The sequence below is a fragment of the Balaenoptera musculus genome, chromosome 8 (assembly GCF_009873245.2).
Source record: "Balaenoptera musculus isolate JJ_BM4_2016_0621 chromosome 8, mBalMus1.pri.v3, whole genome shotgun sequence".
NCBI classification, from domain to species: Eukaryota; Metazoa; Chordata; class Mammalia; order Artiodactyla; family Balaenopteridae; genus Balaenoptera; species Balaenoptera musculus.
In genome coordinates this window covers 71,168,763-71,194,613 of record NC_045792.1, presented here as the reverse complement: position 1 = coordinate 71,194,613, position 25,851 = coordinate 71,168,763, and the positions used below count along the sequence as shown (strand labels likewise).

Here is a 25,851-nt window from a genome sequence, read left to right as displayed (position 1 = left end):
TGTGGCCTCTCCTCCTCTTATCCACCCTCACCCTCTGTGTCCTGTGCGGGGTCTGAGTGGCTGAAGAGCAGAGCAAGGCTGGTGGGACAGACGATTCCCAAGCCTCCCCCGTGGGTGCTGTTCACCCAGCATAAGGGGACCCGCAGGGCTGAGGTGTGCTGAGCCCGGGCAGCCTCAGGCTTCATCCCCTCTTTCCTAGCTCCTGTCAGAGCCCTTGATTCCTTGGAAAGAGGAGAGATGGGGAGGGTGGGCTGTTGCTCGTCAGCCCTGGAGTAATCCCCTACCTGCCCTCCTCCATTCCAGTGATGCCAGAGAGATGATTCCGAGAGTCACAGACTTTTTTAAACATGGAGACAGTGGCCACGGACTGGAGGACTCGAGGGCCGACCAGGCTGCCAATGAATGGGGCCGGAGCGGCAAAGACCCCAATCACTTCAGACCTCCCGGCCTGCCCGACAAGTACTGAGCTGCCTCTCACTCTGCTCAGGAGACGACGGGGCTGTGAGCCCCCAAGGGCAGGGACGCTGAGCTAGTGAGTTCTCTGTCCACAGATGCCAGCAGATCTAATAAATGCTTAAGAGATTGAATGTTGAAAACTGTGTGTTATTCTTTGATATAAGGACAGCCTGTTTGTTCCCAAGGGGTGATGGCTGGACACCCACGTGAAGGCCGAGTCTGTGCCTGTGTCTTGGGTGTCGGGGACACAATCTCAGCATCATACAGGGCAGACACCCTGCTCCACCCCTTCCCCTAATCAGACCCGCGCCCCTCCAGGCCCCTCTGGTCACAGTGGTGCTCTTTCTAGGCCCTTCTGTATTCAGGCCTCTTCACTCCCTGGCAGTTGTGTCCTGTCAGCTTCTCTGCCCTGGGGTCTAGTCCCCTTAGTTTGTCCTCAGTGGTGTCTGTGTGCGGGCAGGGGACACAGCCTCGGGAGGACTGGATCGTGGAATCCTGCTCCAGCAACTGCACCTTGATCTTCTGTTCATTTCTCAGCAACACCTACAAATCCATCTATGAACCAATTTCTGTCTGTGCCATCCAGAAGTGCCTCCAAAGCAGCTTCCCTTCGCTCTATATTCCTTGCCTTAGGCAAGTGTCCAGGAACAAACATGTCAAGAAACGGAGGCATAGGGACAACATCAAGATTAAGTATCAGGAGGTTTTGTATTGCATTGGATATGTGTCAGGTCCTTGAGAAGAAGTCATTTTCCCTCCCTGGACCCTTCCCAACAGAGGAAAGCCAGCAGCATGTTCCTTTTTTTTCCGGTCATGCCGCATGGCTTGTGGGATCTTAGTTCTCCCCCCAGGGATTGAACCCAGGCCCACGGCAGTGAAAGCTCCAAGTCTTAACCACTGGACTGCCACGCAAGTCCCAGCATGTTACTTCTTATTGAGGAAAACAGTGTCTAATAAAAGGGGTTTGGGCCTGTTAGAGCCCAGGAATTATGAGTGACTCTATAAATCACAAATTCCTAGATAAACCAAGAACCTTCTTCCTTGGATAAAAACTTTGGTTTTGGTGTTTGGTTTTTTCAGATTACAGATTCCAAGAACTAAAATGATCTAACACTTTAAAGAGTGGTGAATAGGGGCTTCCGTGGTGCAGTGGTTAAGAATCCGCCTGCCAATGCAGGGGACACGGGTTCGAGCCCTGGTCCGGGAAGATCCCACATGCCGCAGAGCAACTAAGCCCGTGCACCACAACTACTAAGCCTGAGCTCTAGAGCCCGCGAGCCACAACTACTGAGCCCACACGCCACAACTACTGAAGCTCAGGCACCTAGAGCCCGTGCTCCGCAACAAGAGAAGCCACCGCAGTGAGAAGCCCACGCACCGCAACGAAGAGTAGCCCCCGCTCGACGCAACTAGAGAAAGCCCACGCACAGCAACGAAGACCCAAGGTAGCCAAAAAAAAAAAAAAAAAAAAAGAATGGTGAATAGACTTCTGTATCCAACTTTTATTTCAAGTAATAAAAAGGCTGATTATTAAATTTTTCCTATTTACAAAAATTTGGAGAACTTGCTTTATCCAAACTTTCAAGGCATTCATTCTCCTGCTTTTCCTTTCTTTCCCCTCATTTTGCAAAAATCTATACCTTCAGCACCTGGGATAGAAATCTAATAGCGAACATTCTCGTAACAGGAGTCTCCTTACAACCTGGGGTCTGTTGAGACTTTACCACTAGAACCCTAAACTCAGCAGTGCTTTGAGCCTGTTCTTGCCAGCCAATCTGCCACCGCACTCTCCCTCATCCCAGTTATCCTGCCCCTGCTTTATTCTGTCACACTCACTTTTCTGAGACACAGCCTTAATCCTCCTTAAACCTCTTCTACGTACACCTCTGACAGTGCCTTCTGATGGGAACTGGATGAGAAAGTTCTCTTGTGACTAACTACCTTATAGACACACTTTTTCTTCCTCCTTGACAAGGAAATTAAACTTGTCTTTCCCCGATAGAGATCATTTCATCATTAATCATCTCCCCTTAGGAGTGCTCCTCAATCCCACTTTCAGAGTAGAAGTGTGTGCCGGTTATCAGTTTATTAACTCTGAGCTCCACATCCACCCTTCTTTGCCCCGCTTGTGATCCTGGAACTGGACCCTGTGATCATTTCTTCTGTGCCAGCTGGGCACGGTGTCAATCTCTGTCCTTTCAGGGCGCAGGAGGGACGTTGCAGGACACAAACACTTCCTGGTTTGTGCTTTCCTTCCGCCCAGCTCCTGTGGTGCTCTCCTCTTGCACAGGACACCCAGTGACACTCACGCCAGGGAGGAAAATGTGCTTGTTCCTCACATGGGCAAAACCTTGCAGAGTCCAGACAGTCAGTAACGGCTTTCCTAATAAAGCACCACATTGAAAACCCTGACTTCAATCCGCATCACTCTTCACTCTTGCACGTTTTCCTCTTCCTCTTTATAGTCAGACTTGTTGAAAACCTGCCCATCTGCACTTTCTGATTCCTCGCTTCTGACTCACACTTGAACCCACACCAGCCTGACCTCTGTCCCCACCACTCAGCAAAACAGCTCTGGTCACCACTGACCTCCATGTTGCCAAAACAATTGACATGTTTCTCTCCTCGTATCAGGGGGCCTCTGAGCCATGCTCAGCCCAGTTGTCCTCTCCCTCCTTCCTGGAAGGTTCTCTCTTGGCTTCACAGTACCACACTCTCCTTTTGCTTCCCTTCAGTTTTCCTTTACCTCCTTAGCTGGGTCTTTTCATCTCCCCAAACTCTAAGTGTCCCTCAGACTTGGTTCTGGGCTCGCACTTTTTATTTCTCTGTATTCTCCCCAACAAGCGCAGCAAATAGTATCTACGTGCTGACGGCTCTGAAACTTATATCTCCCCCTCAGAACCTGGTTCCCAAGCTCCGTGCTTGTTTATCCGACTGGCCTCCTGAAACCGCTGATTGGATGGCTTCCAGAGATCTCACACTCTGCACGTCCAAAGGGAACGCTCATCCCCCTCCAGAACTCTTCACCCCCAGGCCCCTCCAATTCAGCAAAGGACACGACTCTTCCCTCTGTGGCTCACCCCAGATATTGGGAAATGTGCTTGATGCTTCCCTTGCCTTTACCTCCACATCCAATCCACTAGCAAGCCCTGTGATTCTACTTCCAAAATTCATCTCTAGCCCATCAGCCTGGTCTCACGTGCACCTCCACGCTCCTGGCCACACCTGTTCTCACCTGGGTTCCTGCAACAGCTGTCTCAGTAGTCTCCCCATCTTCATGGCTTCCGCCTCTGCTTAAGTGTGACTGTATAGTTTATCATCTAAGCCAAGTCACCTTCCATTGTGAAAGGGGCATTATTGATAATTATACCTGGATGACAGGAATAAACTGGAACTGTCCTGGGCAAAACAGAGCATGTAGTTACCCTACCTCTCGGTCTAGCATACAAACTATACTCAGATCATGTCTCTCCCCTGCTTAAAATCCTTCGATGGATTCCCATGTCCCTTAGAATATAATCCAGGTGCTTATCATGGCTTACAAAGCCCAGTGTGATCTGTCCCTGGCCACCCTCCAGCAGCATCTCATGCCACCCCCTCCCAAGCTCCCCACTCTCCAGTATCACCAACAAACCAAGATGTTATTTGGCACAGAACGTTTGCAGGTGACATTTTCTCTGCCCACACACTCCTCTCCTTGCTTTTCACATGGATGGGAATGTCTCACCTGTGGGGCTCTCCCAAATTCACTCTTTCTTGAGAGAGGCCTTCCTGATCATCCTGGCTGACCTACTCTGGTTATTCTTCACATTTTACCAATTTTTAACATGTGGGATTCTTTTACTAAATTTTTTGGTTTATTCTTCTGATTTTTGTTTGGATTTTCTTTTGGTTCATCTTCCTTCTGTATTATAAAATCAGTGAGAAAAGTGACCATTTCTCTCTTGTTCACCCCTAATATCCAGTACCTGGCATATAATGGCATCTCAACAAATGCTTATTGAAAACGAATAAATGAATGATTGACCTAATTTTTTATTTTACTAATACAAGAAAGGTTTTCTTTCAAAGAAGGTCAGACTAGTTATAAGGAACAGGAAGGAGCTAAGGAAGAGGGAGATAATAAAGATAAAGAAGAAGGAATAAGAGCAGAGTCAAGGGGAAGCAAGAGGCAGAGGGATCAAGCCCACAAAGGATGGTTAACCCCAAGGGGAGCAGAAACCTCTCTGGCTCTGAGAAAGGAACGAGGGTGAAGAGAGTGGGGTCAGGGGATGCAGCACATTTGAGATGGACGACAGGGACCTGCGGGAATCTGGTTGTACCTGCTCTTGCTGTAGGTGACTGTCCCCGGGACGCGTCACACTCCAGTGTGTTTGCCCGTTTTCTTGTCTGTCTTTAGAGCCAATAGGTAGGGAACCCAAGGGCAAAGGCCTGTCTCTTTCTTTTATTGTGTGTTGTCATTGTATCCACAGTGCCTGTCATAGGGCCTCACAAATAGTAGTTGCTTTATAAATATTTGTTGAAATGAATGAATAAAGTCTGAGAAGAGGTATTGTTCAGAAGTGGACAGAACTGGGAGGAGGGTTTGGGAGTTGTAGAAAGTATGGATGTGGTCTGGATCTGCAGAATGTGGTAATGAGTCACTTTGAGGTGACTACTAAATCTGTACAAATATCATACTGACACCAGGCAAAATGATATAATTTTACTTCATCATAGAAAATATTTAGTTTTCTCCAACGATACTGTGCACACTCTCTCATAGAAATGAAAATTAGGAACACCATGTGCAAATAAACTGTTAGTCATTGTGGTAGCTGATGAGAACCCTTGGGAGAAATAAATGAATATTTTGAATTTCCAAAGTACTGTGCTGATTATCAGAGGGGCAAGTTAGCAGAGAACACTCTGTGAGACCAGAGGAGAGGGAAAAAGGACACACTGTATTTCTTCGAGTCTAAGACCCCTAGACTGAAAGATGTGTTACTATTTATACACCACCAAGAAAAAAGATGCTACCATTTAGATTCAGACATAATGTTTTCTTATCACTCTGAATTTTTATTTTACACTTACTGAGAGAGTTCTTTTAAACTTAGACATGGATTTTAATCTTACCTCACTCTTGTGTATAAACAAAAAGGAAAGCATACACAAAATTAATCCTAAAGCAATGACAACAATTTCATGAGGGCTGCCTGGTCATTAGTGGATGTAAGACACGTCCTAATTTCAGAAATGTATAATCAAGAAATGTGTGGTTTAGAAATGATGAAATATGAGATTTAAATGTAAACCTATACAAGTTCTCTCTCTCTCACTCTATTTACTGAGAAGAAATAATAATAAGCTTTGAGCTGTTATTAATCATCAGGTGTGATGGGGGTGCTCCTGAGGTGAGGTTCAGCTTCACACCAGCCCCTCAGCTATGGAGGACCTCCCCAGAGTGGAGCAGGTTATCCACAACTGGTCCTGACAATGGTCCACGTTCCAAGCTCCCTCCCTAGCTGAGGGGTCGCCTCACCTGGCGCAGCACTGCCTTTCCTCTAACCTCAGGGGTCTTTCCAATGGATTCCATTGGAGCCCCCAGAATGACTGAGGGCCTCTTCTCTTCCTGCAGAGATGGCAGATGGGAAAGAGCTCACCCCAACTCCTTCCTAATCCCACTCCACCACCGCCTCTTTAAACTCTGCTGGCATGGGTATTCCACCCTTTAGAAATCCCCAGAGCAGTCACCGGCTCCTACACATGTCAACTCTCTCAAGAACTCCCTCACCACACTCCCTTCTGCTTTGATAGGGGCACCAGAATGAGCTGGGAGTGTTTGCAGTGAGCATGCACCCAGCTGAGAACTGAACAGGCATTCTTCTTTTCTTCTTGGCACCCTGAACCAATTTGAGGAAATCACCTCTCTCCACAAATACTGCACTCCCCACAAGGCTGACAAGCCTGCCGTCTCTCCCTCCCTTTCCTCTGGCATTTCCTAAGTGGACCAGAGGTGGAATGGGTTGGGGAGGTGTTGATTGCAGAGGCCGGCACTGCTGCCTCTTTGTCAGCCTTGGGAGTTTACTGAGGTCTGGCCCTGCTTCCTGGATGCCCTCTCTAGGGTGTGGCGTACTTGGAGCCACTGTGTCCTCAGCTGTGGGTGATGGAAAAGAAGCATCACTCAACAGCCTGTTTTTCACTCTCGGGTGCAGAGGGAGCCCTTTCACAATTCTCTAGTTTCCCAGGTTTGCTTTTTGAAATCTGTAAATTATGGGAAAGAAGACCCAGGTCCTCTCTGAGAATAGTGTGCTTGGTTTACACACACATTTATTACCTATGGAGCCCTGTCAAAGCACTCTGTTTAAACCGTATTTGCAAAATCTCCCTTCAATGACCCACTGATACGTTTCCTGAAAGAGTTGGGCAAACAGACAATAACTCAGGCTGGCCCGCGTGGCTGGTGCCTGAACCATCTGACCTGGGAGGGAGCCGGTGCACTGAGATCATCCTTTATTCTCTGCAGGGTGGACTTGGGACTGTCCAAAAGATTCTAACAAAGAGTCTCTAAAAGCCTCAATTTATCCTTCCGGTAAAGATGCCTACAGAACTCGTTCGTCCTCTTATTCACTATTCAACACCCGTTTAATGATCCCCCAGTATGTGGCAGGAACTGTGCTGGGCCCTGAGAATCTGAGATAGACAAGATCAGTGCTCTCATGCAGGTACATTTCACTGGAGAGGTATTATTAAGCTAATCAGTATTTAATGAAATTGAATTAAAATATATTGTCGAGTTATTTGTTTATGTGCTATAACAGCTGCCAAGTTCAGGTGTCAACTCTATAACCTATGGCTAAGAATCCAAACGCTCAGTCTTCATAGGCTGGATTTGAATTTCGGCTTTGCCACTGACTTTGTGGTAGGTAAGGGTAGTAACATGCAAAAATGATTATGATAAGCTGTGGAGTGAAAAAGCAGAACATAAAACGATAGTATTATATCACCCTGTTTTTGTGTAGGGGTTCATATGTCTACATGCACTGAGACAACAGATTGGAAACATGAAGTTTCTACAGAGGTTCTTCCTGCACACCGGCCCCCCCCACACTGCCCCGTCTAGGCTGATGAAATTAGTATTGCTTTTATTTTCATCTTTATACTTATTTTAAAATTTTCAATTTTCTTCAGTGAACATGTTTGTCCAATAAGATTCATTAAGTCTGCCTGTGTCTAGGCATTTTCCAAGGTACTGAGTATGATGATGAAGAAAACCAACAACCCAGTTCCTGTCCTGATTGGGATTCCAAGGATGAGACAAGGAAAAACAGCAAATGTCCATTTATAATATAGTTGACCTGTATATGCCTCTCTCTCTTTACACACACACCTCCCCACAACAACACTAAATGTGCAAACACATACATACACATAAATAATGCACCCAAATTAACCACAATTATAAGATAAGAATCGATAAACGTGTCAGAGTCACATAAAAAATGTATAATGGAAGATAAGAGGAAAAAAGATGTCCCTAATCTTCATGTGCCATATTCCATCTGTTAATAATCCTACTCTGACCTTTTCTTTTCCATATGATTTCTTTTTCTCTCAGGACTGCATCTCTTTCAGTGTTAAACAATGTGTTTCCAGCACTTGACCTTGAAAACTACAGGCCCTACTCATCTCTGGCGAAAGAAGTCTCCTCAAGATAAGAAATAGAAAATGTTCCCTCTATCCTGGAGTTGCAAGAATAGCAGATAGGATCACAAAAACTGTATCCAGAAAAGTTATTTCTAACAGAGGAGTTTTTTTAAAAAACAAAAACAGCAAAAGAGACATCAGAGATTGTCACTGTGTCCTGTGAGAGCAACCCTGTAATATTTTATTTATTATTTAGACATTAATCTGTGTATTTGAAGCAAAATTCTTTTTTGATGGAAGCTTTTAGACTGGAAAAGCGGATAGCTGGGTCATGCCAAGGCAACGGCACTGAGCTATAGAAGTCCTCAAAACTGCTGGAGGGCATGTGGGCAGGGCTGTCCTCCTGGACAGCAGAGTGACACTTCACAGTGACAATAAGGATATGCACACCAGCAATATCACTCCTTTGATATACATGGCACATTGCGGATGTCATCTTTTTTCTGGTCTAATGCATGTAACGTCTGCTTGTTTCATTTGCGTTTTTCTGGTTACTAATGATTTGTGCATCCCTCTGTGAGCTTATTACTTATTGTGTGTTGTCTGTAAACTATTTTTTGCGTACCTTTCACCCATTTTTCTATTGGGGTTGCCGTCTTTTTCTTAATGATTCACAAAAGTTCCTTGTATATTTGAAATATTAATCCCTTGCCGTAATTTAGACGTTGCCTTTTCCCATTCTCTACCTGAAAATAAATTCTTAATTTTCATGTAATGAAATTCACCATTTTATGTCTTATGTTTTGTGCTTCTGAAGTTTTGTTTAAGAATTTTTCCCCATCTCTACATCACAAATATATTATTTGATATTCTTTTCTATTAACTTTATAGTTTTACCTTCATGTTTACGTATTTAATACTTCTGAAGTCAACATTTGTATATGTATTAGGTAAGGATCCAGTTTTATTTTTCTCTTTCCAAAACTATTAAGTAACCCATCCTGTCTTCAATGATTTGTGATGTCTCCTTGATCATATACTAATGTCCTATATGTGTGACCCTAGCTCTGCACTCTCTATTCTATCCCATTGGTCAATATATCTTTTGTTGAGCAAATACTACTGTTTTTTACGGTGCTCTTCTGTATGTCTTAACACCTCGTATGGTAAGTGCCTCTTCTTAATATTCTCCTTTTTTAGGATTGACTTTTGTATGCATGAACCTTTATTTCTTGATATGAATTTTGGAGTAATTTTCTTCAGTTCTGGGAAAATTCAACTGGAATTATCATTAGAATTGCATTAAATTTGTGGATTAATTTGGGGTAGAATCAACATGTCTACAATATTAAGTCATCCCATCAGTGAGCCAGGAACTTCTCTCCATTTGTTTGAATCATCTTTTAAGGTGTTTATTAGAGGTTTGAAATCTCCATTGTGGTGCTGTGTATTACTGGTGAAACAAGTCCTTAGGAATTTTATAGTTATGTTGTTACCATGAATTGTTTATTATTATAAATCATATTTTCCATTTGGTTATTTCTGCTATGGAGAAATGCTTTTGGTTTTTGGATCAAGTGTTGGGCAACCTTATTAAATTTCCTTAGTAATTCTACAGTTTGTTGATTTTGTGTGCTTTTTGAGGTTGAAGATTATACTAACTGCAAATATGACAGTTTCATCTCTGCCTTTCCAATCCTTGTATCTCTTACTTTTGAAACTTTTCTGTGGCTTTGGCCAGGGCTTCCAGAACTGTGTTACACAACAGTGGTGATAGTAGCATTCCTTTTCTCATTCCAGATCCTGAACGGCAATGAATTAAAGGTTTTTCCATTAAATAAAATATGTGCTGTAGCTTTTTGGCAAATAACCTTATAAAATTGAGAAATTTCACTCTGATATGTAGTTTTCTAAAGGATTTTAAAAAAGAAACCATAAATATGCCTTCAGCTTTATCAAATGCTCTTTAAAAATCAGTTGAGATAATATTATTTTCTCCTTTAAGCTATCATTGTGGTGAATTACATTGATTCTGTAATGTTGACATTCCAAGAATAAACCACACTCAATTATGAGGCATTTTTAATGCTCATATTTGGTTTGGTAACACTATGCTGTGTTTTGAATTTTTTGCACCTTTGGAATTGAAATGGGACTATTGTTTTCTTGTATTGCCCATCTCTTGTTTTAGAACCAAGTTACTCTAGCTTCTTTAAAATGAGCTGTCGTACTTCATTCTTTACCTGTTTTCTACAACAATCTGTGTAACTTAGAATTAACCATCCCCTGAGATTTTAGCAGACTGTCTTGAAAAACCATCTGGCCTTAGTGGGGGATACTGGGAGGAGAGATCTTTGACAACCACTTCAACTTATTTAATACTTATTTGGTTTCCTAAAGATGTCTATGTCTCTTTGCATCAAAAGGATGCTTACTTGTCTGGAACCTGTGCTCCGCAGCAGGAGAGGCTGCGACGGTGAGAGTCCTGCGCACCGCGATGAAGGGTGGCCCCCGCTCGCCGCAACTGGAGAAAACCCTCGCACAGAAACGAAGACCCCACACAGCCAAAAATAAATATAAATAAATAAATTTTTTAAAAAAAAGGATGCTTATTTAAACAAATAACCTTGAGAGTGTTAGTTCATCTAAATTAACAAACGGTGTGTCACCGGTAAGTTGATTATATGAAGATCTGAGAACAGTGACTCTGTATTAAGCCCAAATTTGAACAAGGAAAGGGGAACTCAGATTAATCTCATTTGGGTCTATATAGGGAATCTCTCTGTCTCTGTGAACTCGTTCTAACTAGCTCAGAATAATGCTGCTGAAGAGCTTTTATGCTGAGAAATGCTATAGTCGTTTAAAGGTAGGATAATTATTGGGTTTGGTTGTGTTGTAGTTATTGTTGTTGGTTTTTTTTTGGCCGCGCCATGCGGCAGGTAGGATCCCAGTTCCCCAACCAGGGATCAAACCCAAGTCCCCTGAATTGGAAAAATGGGGTCTTAACCACTGGACCTCCGGGGAAGTCCAGTCGTTGTTGATTGCTGTCTTGTGGCTTCTGCCAGAAGAATGCAGGTGCAGTCTTACCTGTGAGCCACCAGTGGTTGACTGAGAGGAGAAACATGGTAGATCTATTCTCTTAAATGGCTGTTTCTAGGTTTGATAGTGAGTTGTATTAGACTTGTGTGTGATTCTAGGAAGTCGGTCATTTCTTTATGACACTTGCAGTCCAGTGGAGGGTGTTTTCCTGCACTCTTGGAGCATGGGAAGAGTGAGGAGCCCCCCACAGCACAAAGCACCCACCTTCTAGCAGGTTGCCTCGCCTCAGTATTAGGGAGCTGCTGCCCTCTACCAGATAAACATATAGGTAAGTGTAGGTCCTCGTCTCAGGAAGCTCAGAGCAGCTGTGTAAAAAATGTTTCCTTTTCTGATGTATGCATTTGCCCCCCATGTTTGTTTTCTTGGGGAGAAAATGCAGTCATATAATCAAGAGTGTACACAAGAATTTAATATTTCTTAAGTTGTTTGAATGTAATATTCTCTTTTAATCTCCCTGAGTGAACTGAAGGATAGGGAATGGGGAATCCACCCTTTCTGGTGCTGAAGCTGTGTATTTGCAGAAGCTGCCCTTGCCTCAAGGATGGGTTTGTCAGTGCCTAGAAGAACAAACAAAGGATCTGTGGAACTTGGAATTAGAAGTAGTCCCAGGCATGCGCTGGGAATTAAGAGGTGTCTCTCTGGAAGAAAAAACAAAAAACAAAAAACAAAAACCCTGACTTAAGTGTTTGTCAATTTCCATGGTGTAAATACTGCCACCACGGCTAATTTCAAATGACCAAGACTTAACAGTTGGCTTGCAAAATCCCAGAAAATTTAACAGTTAGCTCTCCTGAGCTAGTATGAGCTGATTCCAGCACACCAGAAGGTAATCCACTTCCAAAGGGTAGAGACTACCAGCTATACCTTTGAAACTAAGTTGAAAGTTTCAAAGAGTTCCCAGGTGAAAATAGGAAGCAAACCAAACTCTTTTAAAAAGCACTGGCTTGGGACTTCCCTGGCAGTCCAGTGGTTAAGATTCTCAGCTCCCAATGCAGGGGGCACGGGTCTGATCCCTGGTTGGGGAACTAGGATCCCGCATGACGCACAGCATGGCTTAAAAATAAATAAATAAATAGATAATAAAAAGTATTGGCTTTTTAAGAAAACTCTCTTGAGAGAAAAATTAAAGTTTACTTCCCACAGTGCTTGCAAAGATAGCTACGTCATAGGTTATATATATTCTGTACCTTGAGCAAATACATTAATAAGTTATAGAAGTTGGTTGTCAGAGAATGAATAAGATAATTTTCCACTTTAAAAGATAATTCTTAATTGAAAAAAAGCTACAACAAAGGTAAACATTAGTGTTCATCAAAAGATACCATAAAGAAACTTTTTAAAAAAGCAAATTTATTAGACAACTTTGCAGTTGCTAGGATTAAACTTATTACTCTAAAAATTGATAAATAAAGGGAAATAAAGCATTTTAAAAGAATTAGTGCATACCTGTACATTATAATTTTGTTGAATCATAAGTTTGTTAAATATAAAACCAAATACATTACTCCCATAAAAATGACTGAAAACATGAAAATAAAAGCCACAAACTGGGGGAAGATATTTGTAACATACATAATCAAAAAGGCTTTATATGAAGTATATAAAGAACTCCTACTAATCAATAAAAAAGGAAAAAGAAATAAACATAAATTTCACAGAAGAGGAAGTACAAATCGCTCATCAATATGTAAAAATGGGGAATCTCATTGACAATCAGGAAAACACAAATTTAAACTACAATGTGATACTATTTATCACTCACCAACTTGACATAAAAAATAAATATGGCCTAGGATGTGGAGCAAGGGAGCCATGTATCCACTACTTGTGAGAATATAAATATATATTGTAAATATATATATATATAACCATTTTGGAAAGATAATTTGGTATTACCAACTAAAGTTCAAAATAATCATATTCTATTTCACTTCTAGGTCTGTACCATTTGAACTCTTGTAATGGGATATTTGCACAAGATTGCCAGAAGCAACACTGTAATAGCAAAACAGAAAAAACCCAAATGTTGAAATAAGCTGTGATACATTCATACTTGGCAATAGTCTTCAGCATTGAAAATGAAAGAACTACTGCAACAGTCATCAACATGCCTGTGTCTAAAGAACATATTGTTGACCAAAATAAGCAAATGACTAGTGAATCCATACAATAGAAATCTATTTACAGAAAGTTCAAAACCTGGAAAAATCTTAAAAATATACTGTGTATGGATATGCATATGTGATTAAAAAAACAATTTTTAAAAAAGCAAGGGAGGGCTTCCCTGGTGGCGCAGTGGTTGAGAATCTGCCTGCTAATGCAGGGGACACGGGTTCGAGCCCTGGTCTGGGAAGATCCCACATGCCGCGGAGCAACTGGGCCCGTGAGCCACAACTACTGAGCCTGCGCGTCTGGAGCCTGTGCTCCGCAACAAGAGAGGCCGCGATAGTGAGAGGCCCGCGCACCGCGATGAAGAGTGGCCCCCGCTCGCCGCAACTAGAGGAAGCCTTCACACAGAAACGAAGACCCAACACAGCCCCGAAAAATAAATAAATAAATAATAATTAAAGGTGCTAATAATTAAAAAAAAAAACACAAAACTTTAGTCCATATCAATTTCATTCAAAAATCTCCCACTAAATTAAAAAAAAAAAAAAAAAAGCAAGGGAATGATAACACAAAGTTTGGGAAGGAGTTTACCTTTGGAGAAAGGGCAGGGAGAAGCATGCAGCAGAGAGAGGGACACAAGGGGCTTCTGCGGTGTTAGTAATATCTTTTTTCCTGGGTTGCTGGGGGGACTTCCAGAGGGGGGGGGATACTTTAAAAGTTTTAGATGGTAAAGTAATATATTAAGTTTAATTATTCTGCCACTGATCCTTCATATGAGCAAAATTACATAAATTCTAAAACTGCTCAACAAAAGATATGGTCAGGGGACACGGGTTCGAGCCCTGGTCTGGGAAGATCCCACATGCCGCGGAGCAACTAGGCCCGTGAGCCACAACTACTGAGCCTGCGCGTCTGGAGCCTGTGCTCCTAAAAAGAGAGGCCGCGATAGTGAGAGGCCGGCGCACCGCGATGAAGAGTGGCCCCCGCTCGCCGCAACTAGAGAAAGCCCTAGCAGAGGAACGAAGACCCAACACAGCCAAAAATAAAATAAATTTATAAAAATTGTTGCCGTTCTTACTTTAAAAAAAAAAAAAAAAGATATGGTCATAGCACACATTTTTTCTTTTTTAAAAATTTTTATTGAAGTATAGTTGATTTACAATGTGGTGTTAGTTTCAGGTGTACAGCAAAGTGAATTGGTTATACACACATTGTTTCTTAAATCATTCTAGTAATTTCCAAATAATTTTTTGATTTTTTAGTTGGTGTGTGTATTGTCTGACACAGCTGATACTAGTCAAGTGGTGCCCTTTCTGTGCCATGATTTGACATGGGGTAGCAGTGTACTCTTCAATACTTACCCATCAAATTGAAGCTGCTGTATGATGTGTAGTCTCAATAAGTGGAGAAAGAAAGGGTCCATGGTGCCGAATTCTTTCTGTACCTTGTAAGGTAACATGTTCAATTAATTAATGCTGGGATATAATCGACATAGAGCATTATATTAGTTTCATGTGTACAGCATAATGATTCGATATTTGTATATAGAGTCGGCCCTCCATATCCACGAGTTCCATATCCGAGGACTTAACCAAACTTGGATCTAAAATATTTGAAAACCAAAATTTCCAGAAAGTTCCAAAAAGCAGAACTTGAATTTTTTGTGCTCTGGCAACTATTTACATAGCATTTACATTGCATTAGGTACTATAAGTAAACTAGAGATGATTTAAAGTATATGGGAGGAAGTGCTTAGGTTATGTGCAAATACTATGCCATTTTATATAAGGGACTTCAGCACCTGAGCATTTTGGTATCCACAGGGGTCTTGGAATGGATCCTCTGCAGATACTGTGGGACAGCTGTATTGTGAAATGATCACCACAAGAAGTATAGATAACATCCATCACCACACATAGTTACAATTTTTTTTCTTGTGGTGAGAACTTTTAAGATTTATTCTCTTAGCAACTTTCAAATACACAGTACAGTATTACTAACTATAGTCGCCATGCTGTACATTACATCCCCAGGACTTAATTATTTTATAACTGGAAGTCTGTACCTTTTGACCCCCTTCACTCCTTTTACTCATCTCCCACTCCCTGCCTCTGACAACCATTAATCTATTCTCTGTATCTATGAGTTCAGCTTTTGATTTTTTTTAGATTCAGCATATAAGTGAGATCATGTGGTATTTGTTTTTTTCCATCTGACTTATTTTACTTAGAAAAATGCTCTTAAGTTCCACCCATGTTGTTGCAAATGACAAAATTTCCTTCTTTTTTACGGCTGAATAATATTCCACTGTGTGTATATGTGTGTATGTGTATATACATATACACATATATATGTATGTTGTATATAAATAACATTTTCTTTTTTTTTTAACATCTTTATTGGAGTATAATTGCTTTACAATGGTGTGTTAGTTTCTTCTTTATAACAAAGTGAATCAGTTATACATATACATATGTTCCCATATCTCTTCCCTCTTGCATCTCCCTCCCTCCCACCCTCCCCATCCCACCCCTCTAGGTGGTCACAAAGCACAGAGCTGATCTCCCTGTGCTATGCGGCTGCTTCCCACTAGCTATCTATTTTACATTTGGTAGTGTATATATGTCCATGCCACTCTCTCACTTTGTCACAGCTTACCCTTCCCCCTCCCCATATCCTCAAGTCCATTCTCTAGCAGGTCTGTGTCTTTATTCCCGTCTTACCACTAGGTTCTTCATGACCTTTTTTTTTTTCCCCTTAGATTCCATATATATATGTTAGCGTACAGTATTTGTTTTTCTCTTTCTGACTTACTTCACTCTGTATGACAGACTCTAACTCCATCCACCTAACTACAAATAACTCAATTTCGTTTGTTTTTATGGCTGAGTAATATTCCATTGTATATATGTGCCACATCTTCTTTATCCATTCATCTGTTGATGGACATTTAGGTTGCTTCCATGTCCTGGCTATTGTAAATAGAGCTGCAATGAACATTTTGGTACATGACTCTTTTTGAATTATGGTTTTCTCAGGGTATATGCCCAGTAGTGGGATTGCTGGGTTGTATGGTAGTTCTATTTTTAGTTTTTTAAGGAACCTCCGTACTGTTCTCCATAGTGGCTGTATCAATTTACATTCCCACCAACAATGCAAGAGGGTTCCCTTTTCTCCACACCCTCTCCAGCATTTGTTGTTTGTAGATTTTCTGAGGAAGCCCATTCTAACTGGTGTGAGGTGATACCTGATTGTAGTTTTTTGTTTTTTTTTTTAAATGTGATGATCCATTTATTTATTTATTTATTTATTTATTTATTTATTTATGGCTGTGTTGGGTCTTCGTTTCTGTGCAAGGGCTTTCTCTAGTTACGGCAAGTGGGGGCCACTCTTCATCGCGGTGCGCCGGCCTCTCACTATCGCAGCCTCTCTTGTTGCAGAGCACAAGCTCCAGATGCACAGGCTCAGTAATTGTGGCTCACAGGCCTAGTTGCTCCATGGCATGTGGGATCTTCCCAGACCAGGGCTCGAACCCGTGTCCCCTGCATTGGCAGGCAGACTCTCAACCACTGCGCCACCAGGGAAGCCCCTGATTGTAGTCTTGATTCGCATTTCTCTAATAATTAGTGATGTTGAGCAGCTTTTCATGTGCTTCTTGGCCATCTGTATATTTTCTTTGGAGAAATGTCTATTTAGGTCTTCTGCCCATTTTTGGATTGGGTTGTTTGTTTTTTTAATATTGAGCTGCGTGAGCTGTTTATAAATTTTGGAGATTAATTCTTTGTCCATTGATTCGCTTGTAAATATTTTCTCCCATTCTGAGGGTTGTCTTTTCGTCTTGTTTATGGTTTCCTTTGTGTGCAAAAGCTTTTAAGTTTCATTAGGTCCCATTTGTTTATTTTTGTTTTTATTTCCATTACTCTAGGAGGTGGATCAAAAAAGATCTTGCTGTGATTTATGTCAAAGAGTGTTCTTCCTATGTTTTCCTCTAAGAGTTTTATACTGTCCGGTCTTACATTTAGGTCTCTAATCCATTTTGAGTTTATTTTTGTGTACGGTTTTAGGGAGTGTTTTAATTTCATTCTTTTACATGTAGCTGTCCAGTTTTCCCAGAACCACTTGTTGAAGAGACTGTCTTTTCTCCATTGTATATCCTTGCCTCCTCTGTCATAGATTAGTTGACCATAGGTGCGTGGGTTTACCTCTGGGCTTTCTATCTTGTTCCATTGATCTATGTTTCTGTTTTTGTGCCAGTACCATATTGTCTTGATTACTGTAGCTTTGTAGTATAGTCTGAAGTCAGGGAGTCTGATTCCTCCAGCTGTGTTTTTTCCCTCAAGACTGCTTTGGCTATTCGGGGTCTTTTGTGTCTCCATACAAATTTTAAGATGATTTGTTCTAGTTCCGTAAAAAATGCCATTGGTAATTTGATAGGGATTGCATTGAATCTGTAGATTGCTTTGCGTAGTATAGTCATTTCCACAATATTGATTCTTCCAATCCAAGAAGATGGTATATCTCTCCATCTGTTGGTATCATCTTTAATTTCTTTCATCAGTGTCTTATAGTTTTCTGCATACAGGTCTTTTGTCTCCCTAGGTAGGTTTATTCCTAGGTATTTTATTCTTTTCTTTGCAATGGTAAATGGGAGTGTTTCCTTAATTTCTCTTTCAGATTTTTCATCATTAGTGTATAGGAATGCAAGAGATTTCTGTGCATTAATTTTGTATCCTGCAACTTGACCAAATTCATTGATTAGCTCTAGTAGTTTTCTGGTGGCATCTTTAGGATTCTCTATGTATAGTATCATGTCATCTGCTAACAGTGACAGTTTTACGTCTTCTTTTCCAATTTGTTTTCCTTTTATTACTTTTTCTTCTCTGATTGCCGTGGCTAGGACTTCCAAAACTATGTTGAATAATAGTGGTGAGAGTGGACATCCTTGTCTTGTTCCTGATCTTAGAGGAAATGCTTTCAGTTTTTCACCATTGAGAATGATGTTTGCTGAGAGTTTGTCATATATGGCCTTTATTATGTTGAGGTAGGTTCCCTCTATGCCCACTTTCTGGAGAGTTTTTATCATCAATGCGTGTTGAATTTTGTCAAAAGCTTTTTCTGCATCTGTTGAGATGATCACATGGTTTTTATTCTTCAATTTGTTAATATGGTGTATCACATTGATTGATTTGCATATATTGAAGAATCCTTGCATCCCTGGGATAAATCCCACTTGATCGTGGTGTATGATCCTTTTAATGTGTTGTTGGATTCTGTTTGCTAGTATTTTGTTGAGGATTTTTGCATCTATATTCATCAGTGATATTGGTCTGTAATTTTCTTTTTTTGTAGTATCTTTGTCTGGTGTTGGTATCAGGGCGATGGTGGCCTCATAGAATGAGTTTGGGAGTGTTCCTTCCTCTGCAATTTTTTGGAAGAGTTTGAGAAGGATGGGTGTCAGCTCTTCTCTAAATGTTTGATAGAATTCGCCTGTGAAGCCATCTGGTCCTGGACTTTTGTTTGTTGGAAGATTTTTAATCACAGGTTCAATTTCATTACTTGTGATTGGTCTGTTCATATTTTCTGTTTCTTCCTGGTTCAGTCTTGGAAGGTTATACCTTTCTAAGAATTTTTCCATTTCTTCCAAGTTGTCCATTTTATTGGCATAGAGTTGCTGGTAGTAGTCTCTTAGGAAGCTTTGTATTTCTGTGGTGTCTGTTGTAACTTCTCCTTTTTCATTTCTAATTTTATTGATTTGAGTCCTCTCCCTCTTTTTCTTGATGAGTCTTGCTAATGGTTTATCAATTTTGTTTATCTCCTCAAAAAACCAGCTTTTAGTTTTATTGATCTTTGCTATTGTTTTCTTTGTTTCTATTCCATTTATTTCTGTTCTGATCTTTATGATTTCTTTCCTTCTGCTAACTTTGGGTTTTGTTTGTTCTTCTTTTAGGTATAAGGTTAGATTGTTTTTTTGAGATGTTTCTTGTTTCTTGAGGTAGGCTTGTATAGCTATAAACTTCCCTCTTAGAACTGCTTTTGCTGCATCCCATAGATGTTAGATTGTCATGTTTTCATTGTCATTTGTCTCTAGGTATTTTTTGATTTCCTCTTTGATTTCTTCAGTGATCTCTTGGTTATTTAGTAACGTAGTGTTTAGCCTCCATGTGTTTGTGTTTTTTACATTTTTCCCCTGTAATTCATTTCTAATCTCATAGCATTGTGGTCAGAAAAGATGCTTGATATGATTTCAGTTTTCTTAAATTTACTGAGGCTTGATTTGTGACCCCAGATGTGATCTATCCTGGAGAATGTTCCGTGCACACTTGAGAAGAAAGTGTAATCTGCTGTTTTTGGATGGAATGTCCTATAAATATCAATTAAATCTATCTGGTCTATTGTGTCATTTAAAGCTTCTGTTTCCTTATTTATTTTCATTTTGGATGATCTGTCCATTGGTGTAAGTGAGGTGTTAAAGTCCCCCACTATTATTGTGTTACTGTCAATTTCCACTTTTACAGCTGTTAGCAGTTGCCCTATGTTTTGAGGTGCTCCTATGTTGGGTGCATATATATTTATAATTGTTATATCTTCTTCTTGGATTGATCCCTTGATCATTATGTAGTGTCTTTCCTTGTCTCTTGTAACATTCTTTATTTTAAAGTCTATTTTATCTGATATGAGTATTGCTATTCCAGCTTTCTTTTGATTTCCATTTGCATGGCATATCTTTTTCCATCCCCTCACTTTCAGTCTGTATGTGTCCCTAGGTCTGAAGTGCATCTCTTGTAGACAGCATATATATGGGTCTTGTTTTTGTATCCACTCAGCAAGCCTGTGTCTTTTGGTTGGAGCATTTAATCCATTCACGTTTAAGGTAATTATCGATATGTATGTTCCTATGACCATTTTCTTAATTGTTTTGGGTTTGTTTTTGTAGGTCCTTTTCTTCTCTTGTGTTTCCCACTTAGAGAAGTTCTTTTAGCATTTGTTGTAGAGCTGGTTTGGTGGTGCTGAATTCTCTTAGCGTTTGCTTGTCTGTAAAGCTTTTGATTTCTCCATCGAATCTGAATGAGACCCTTGCCAGGTAGAGTAATCTTGGCTGTAGGTTCTTCCCTTTCATCACTTTAAGTATATCATGCCACTCCCTTCTGGCTTGTAGAGTTTCTGCTGAGAAATCAGCTGTTAACCTTATGGGAGTTCCCTTGTATGTTATTTGTTGTTTTTCCCTTGCTGCTTTCAATAATTTTTCTTTGTCTTTAATTTTTGCCAGTTTGATTACTATGTGTCTCAGTGTGTTTCTCCTTGGGTTTATCCTGTATGGGACTCTCTGTACTTCCTGGACTTGGGTGGCTATTTCCTTTCCCATGTTAGGGAAGTTTTCAACTATAATCTCTTCAAATATTTTCTCGGGTCCTTTCTCTCTCTCTTCTCCTTCTGAGACCCCTATAATGTGAATGTTGTTGCATTTAATGTTGTCCCAGAGGTCTCTTAGGCTGTCTTCATTTCTTTTCATTCTTTTTTCTTTAGTCTGCTCTGCAGCAGTGAATTCCACCATCCTGTCTTCCAGGTCACTTATCCGTTCTTCTGCCTCAGTTATTCTGCTATTGATTCCTTCTAGTGTAGTTTTCATTTCAGGTATTGTATTGTTCATCTCTGTTTGTTTGTTCTTTAATTCTTCTAGGTCTTTGTTAAACATTTCTTGCATCTTCTCGATCTTTGCCTCCATTGTTTTTCCGAGGTCCTGGATCATCTTCACTATCATTATTCTGAATTCTTTTTCTGGAAGGTTGCCTATCTCCACTTCATTTAGTTGTTTTTCCGGGATTTTATCTTGTTCCTTCATCTGGTACATAGCCCTCTGCCTTTTCATCTTGTCTATCTTTCTGTGAATGTAGTTTTTGTTCCACAGGCTGCAGGATTGTAGTTCTTCTTGCTTCTGCTGTCTGCCCTCTGGTAGATGAGGCTGTCTCTGGGGTGAATTTTTAATGCTCTTGTCCTGAAGGGTTTGCTGCCTTCTTCCTGTTTTCTGTTTCAACTATGTTCTGTGGCAAGTGGTTTGCACTTTACAGTCACCTCGAGGCTAGAGAGCCCGGGACCGCCTTGCCTTCTGGTCGTGTTCTCCAAGCGGGTACGACCACTTAAAGACCGGCAAACTGAGCTCAATGCGGCATTCTACCACCTTCCCACCCCTGCTGCGCTTCCGCCTCCTGATGACTTACACCCACGGGTTTCCTGGGTTTCTATCTCCTTCCTTTCTGACTCTTGTACCCTGGGGTCCCAGCTTCATCCTGAGCTGTCCCTTGCAATGGCCCCATACTGCTCTTCCTTTTGCCCCGTATCCTCACATTCTTTAGGCAATCAACTCTTTTTTCTCATATTGATTACCCTTCACAGCAAATGTCAGTACATTATCATGTGGGGAAAAACAGCTTTCCCCACCAGGAGTGAGACTGGAAACAGATAGAAGCAGCCCACCTTGCTACACTCTTGAAAGTTGCCAGATTGCACAATCCAGGAAAATTAGATGTGTGAAGAATAACCCTGCTGTTTTGAAATGCTGTCAAGAGGGATTTCCCAAACTTCTTTCTTTCTTGTTTGTTTTTTTTTTTCTTTTGGTTCAAACCTGTCTTCTCATTTGCTCCACTAGCCAAGTGTCAGTATATAAAGCACCAGCCCCGTCTCCCAGGCAGGCAGCACAGGCAGCTCAGCTTCGCCGGCAGCCTCAGCAGGAAGGCACAGCCAAAGGTGAGGTGCTAGAACTTTCCAAACTTTTCCTCTTTGGAGATTCTCTCTCTTCACCAGCATTCTTGTGCTGCAGCCCAGCCCTCTGCTTCCTTCCTGAATCTACTATTCGGACAATCAGAATTCACCAGCTGTGAATACTTTGGGGGGTAGGGGTTCCATATGCTTCTTCTATGTGAAGTCAGTGATAGGTAGAGCAGGCAGTCTACAAATGCTTGTGCATTGTTTACCTCATCTCATATTACAGAGAGGTATAGTGCCCAAACTCCTAATGCCTTTGGGAAACTTGCTGTGCAGTTGGGTTTCAGGGCTGATAGGGGATGACCGGACTGGAAAGTGGTTTATACCAAAAGCCCGCCCGTTGCAATCCCTCACACAGGAAATCATTGGGATTCCAATGAGACACACGGAAATGAGAACTGGATCCTCTGTAATGCTATCTATCTATCGTCTATATATTGAGATAAAATTCAGTGGAATTTATTTTTGGAATGCAAGGGTGTATCCACATTACAAAACAAAAACAAGAACAAAAACCCAGACCAGTCATCCTTGTTTGTGTCTGCTCATCTCCCTGCAGCAGGATGAAGCTTTCCACGGGCATCATTTTCTGCTTCCTGATCCTGGGCGTCAGCAGCCAGAGATGGGCTACATTCCTCAAGGAAGCTGGTCAAGGTAAGGATCAAAGGATGGGTCAGGGGAAGGATGCATCTGAAGCTCCCAGGGTTCACCTGAGCAGAGGCCACATCCCCACAGGGCAAAGGCCATAAGAGGGAAAAAAAGGAGCTTGGTTTTCGTGGTAGCACTTCCCCAGGTTTTTCTGGCCAGCTTTGCACCCTTGGGATTCCCAAGCCCGAGGTCACATAGAGTTTGGGCCCCAACTTTCAGCAGGAGTGAGGAAGAGATCTGGGTTCGGAGGTGCATGTTCCCTAAATACAAGTGGGGCTCCGCTGCCCCCTTGTGGGCAAGCAGGGATGGCTCATTTCCAAGTCTCAGGTACCATGAAGTGGATGCATTAAATGGGTGGGGAATGTTCACCCTCCCCATCCACTTAATAATTATAACTAAAATACCTGAGCTTTTAATACCTGCTAGGCACTGTTCTAAGAGTTTCGCATGCATGAGTGAACTCCTTGTCATCCTCATGTTTTAATCCTTTAGTCCTGCAATGTTGGTACCATTATCTCTTACCAGAGAAACTGAGGCACCAAGAGATTAAGACACCTAACAAAGTCCTCCAGCAGAGTGGGATTTAACCCAAGACATTGAGCTCCCCCAGACCTTGCTATTAACCAAGGTACTATATGCCTCCCAGACAAGAGTACACGTGGGAGAGTAAGGGATTTGTGAACACATGTCCTGCTCTGTATCTGAGCAAATGGCAAATAGTAGGGATGTGGTGCCTTTAGAAGGCAACTTGATAGAGCTCCTCTCCCCATCATAAATGGCACAATGAATTACCTTGACAATGGTTCTACTGAGGCTGAGACCTGGCCAGAAACCAATAGCAAGAGATATGTACCTCACTAGCCAGAGTGAAGTAGCAAAAATGTTTATTTCACAGAATTATTTTGTGTTATTATTTTTCTGTGATAGTTACTGAATAATTGTTTTAAGAGTTTGCTGGCTATTCTATCTAAATTCTCACAGATCCAGCTAAAAATATTTTTTCATCTCTTAGGTCAGTGTTTTTCAAAGGGCTGTTCTAGGGCCACTTGCATGAGAATCACCCGTGGTCTGGGGTGCTTTGTGGAAGGCAGGTGCCTGGGGCCACACACAACCCTTCCCCTGAATCACAATCCCTGGGGTTGAGACTGGAAATCTGGCCTTTATTAAGCACCCCAGTTGATTTTTATGCACACTGAAGTGTGCACAGTACCTCTGGTTTTGCTGACCTTAGGTGACATGATATGCCAGGCATTTTGGAAATACTTTTTAAGAAAGTCTGGACTTCAAGGATCTATTTAAATCAGTAACTCAGTGGGAATAAGTATAGTAGGAATGTCATAACTCTCAACAAAACTATCTTTCCAAATGCCAGACATGACAAATATATAATATGAAGATAAGTTATCTCATAGAGTCATTATATAAACCCTGATTATAACTCTACATTGGATTTTTCTCTTTGTCCTGATAAGTTTTTTTTTTTAACTTTGCCATTTAATTCTAGCTGATCAGAGTCCTTCTGTCCATAACTCCCTGCTCCTCATCTTCATTCTTTTTCTTTTTTTTTGTCCCACTCTTCCTAAGGATTAGAGAGGTCATAGTATACTGAGCACCTACAACGTTTTAGCCGTTAAACGTGTATTTCCTCAGTTCTTCCGTGTAACCACTCTGAGGGAGGCAATACTCCTCCATTTTATTGGAGAGGACACTGAGCTTTAGAGTTGGTGCATCGGTTGCCCTTTTTCTGCATCTGATTACCCTGTTTCTCCAAAGCTCTCTTAGGGAACTCACCTTTATCACCTGCTGATTGAATTTTGACAGTTGGCCAGGTCCAAATATGCCCCGGACATTCAGATGTACTCAGGACCGAGTTGTCCTCACTTTGTCCACAGGGATGGATTTCTCCCCTTGACTAGGTTGGGAGCATCCTATGTCTGCAGCCTCCCTCAGAATCGCCTTTGTTCTCAAACTCTGGTCAGAGTGTTTCCTGTATCTTTCCAGGTAGAGGTTCATTGTACAACCAAACATCCTTTAAAGAGCATCCAACCGCCTCTTCACACACATCACACACAACCAAAAACGAAGTACCAAGAGACTTAGGATGGAATCAAACAGAGTAAAACTTGCACCAAGTATGATTCTCATAACATTAACCCAGGGAAGTGAAAAGTAAAGGAATATTCATTTCAAACCAATATAATAATCTCCAAGGGCTTAGTCAAAGGCTGAAATCTGGACCCAGTGGGAGGGAAATGTTTTCTTTCTCTATTTTGCTGAGACGTGATCACGTTCATATCATCACTTTCTTTTCCTCCCAGGGGCTAAAGACATGTGGAGAGCCTACTCTGACATGAGAGAAGCCAATTACAAAAATTCAGACAAGTACTTTCACGCCCGGGGCAACCGTGACGCTGCCGAAAGGGGACCTGGGGGCGTCTGGGCTGCTAAAGTGATCAGGTACCAGGGGCCCTGAGGAGGCAGGGGTGGGTGTGAGAGCCTCGGACAGCCAGGAGGGGCCAAGCCCTGGAGAACTTCCTGTAGGGCTGTGGCCTCTCCTCCTCTTATCCACCCTCACCCTCTGTGTCCTGTGCGGGGTCTGAGTGGCTGAAGAGCAGAGCAAGGCTGGTGGGACAGACGATTCCCAAGCCTCCCCCGTGGGTGCTGTTCACCCAGCATAAGGGGACCCGCAGGGCTGAGGTGTGCTGAGCCCGGGCAGCCTCAGGCTTCATTCCCTCTTTCCTAGCTCCTGTCAGTGTCCTTGATTCCTTGGAAAGAGGAGAGATGGGGAGGGTGGGCTGTTGCTCGTCAGCCCTGGAGTAATCCCCTACCTGCCCTCCTCCATTCCAGCGATGCCAGAGAGAGTATTCCGAGAGTCACAGACTTTTTTAAACATGGAGACAGTGGCCACGGACTGGAGGACTCGAGGGCCGACCAGGCTGCCAATGAATGGGGCCGGAGCGGCAAAGACCCCAATCACTTCAGACCTCGCGGCCTGCCCGACAAGTACTGAGCTACTTCTCCCTCTGCTCAGGAGACAGGGCTCAAGGGAGTGGGGACAGTGCTGAGCTAGGTTGCTATATTCTGTATCTGTAGTTCTTTATAGTTGATAAAGAGCACATAAAAATGTTTAACAAATGCTTGTGAAATCCA

The 25,851-nt window shown here is 41.9% G+C and overlaps 2 protein-coding genes across 3 annotated transcripts in view; both read left to right on the top strand.

Annotated features, from left to right (window-relative positions):
- Positions 1–596, top strand: part of LOC118900004 (serum amyloid A-2 protein) — a 3,266-nt gene extending 2,670 nt beyond the window's left edge. The window contains exon 4 of the mRNA XM_036862119.1: positions 304–596. Coding sequence (XP_036718014.1) covers positions 304–466 — 163 coding nt within the window. The 3' untranslated portion in view covers positions 467–596. The remainder of the gene's footprint in view (positions 1–303) is intronic.
- LOC118900003 (serum amyloid A-2 protein-like) overlaps positions 1–25,851 on the top strand; it is a 27,973-nt gene extending 2,122 nt beyond the window's left edge. The window contains exons 1-4 of one of the 2 annotated variants that reach the window (XM_036862117.1): positions 21,962–22,035; positions 22,613–22,707; positions 25,020–25,158; positions 25,549–25,851. In XM_036862117.1, coding sequence (XP_036718012.1) covers positions 22,617–22,707; positions 25,020–25,158; positions 25,549–25,711 — 393 coding nt within the window. In that variant the 5' untranslated portion in view covers positions 21,962–22,035; positions 22,613–22,616 and the 3' untranslated portion in view covers positions 25,712–25,851. Of the gene's footprint in view, positions 1–21,961; positions 22,036–22,612; positions 22,708–25,019; positions 25,159–25,548 lie in introns of those variants that run through there. The other variant, XM_036862118.1, reaches the window with a different exon arrangement.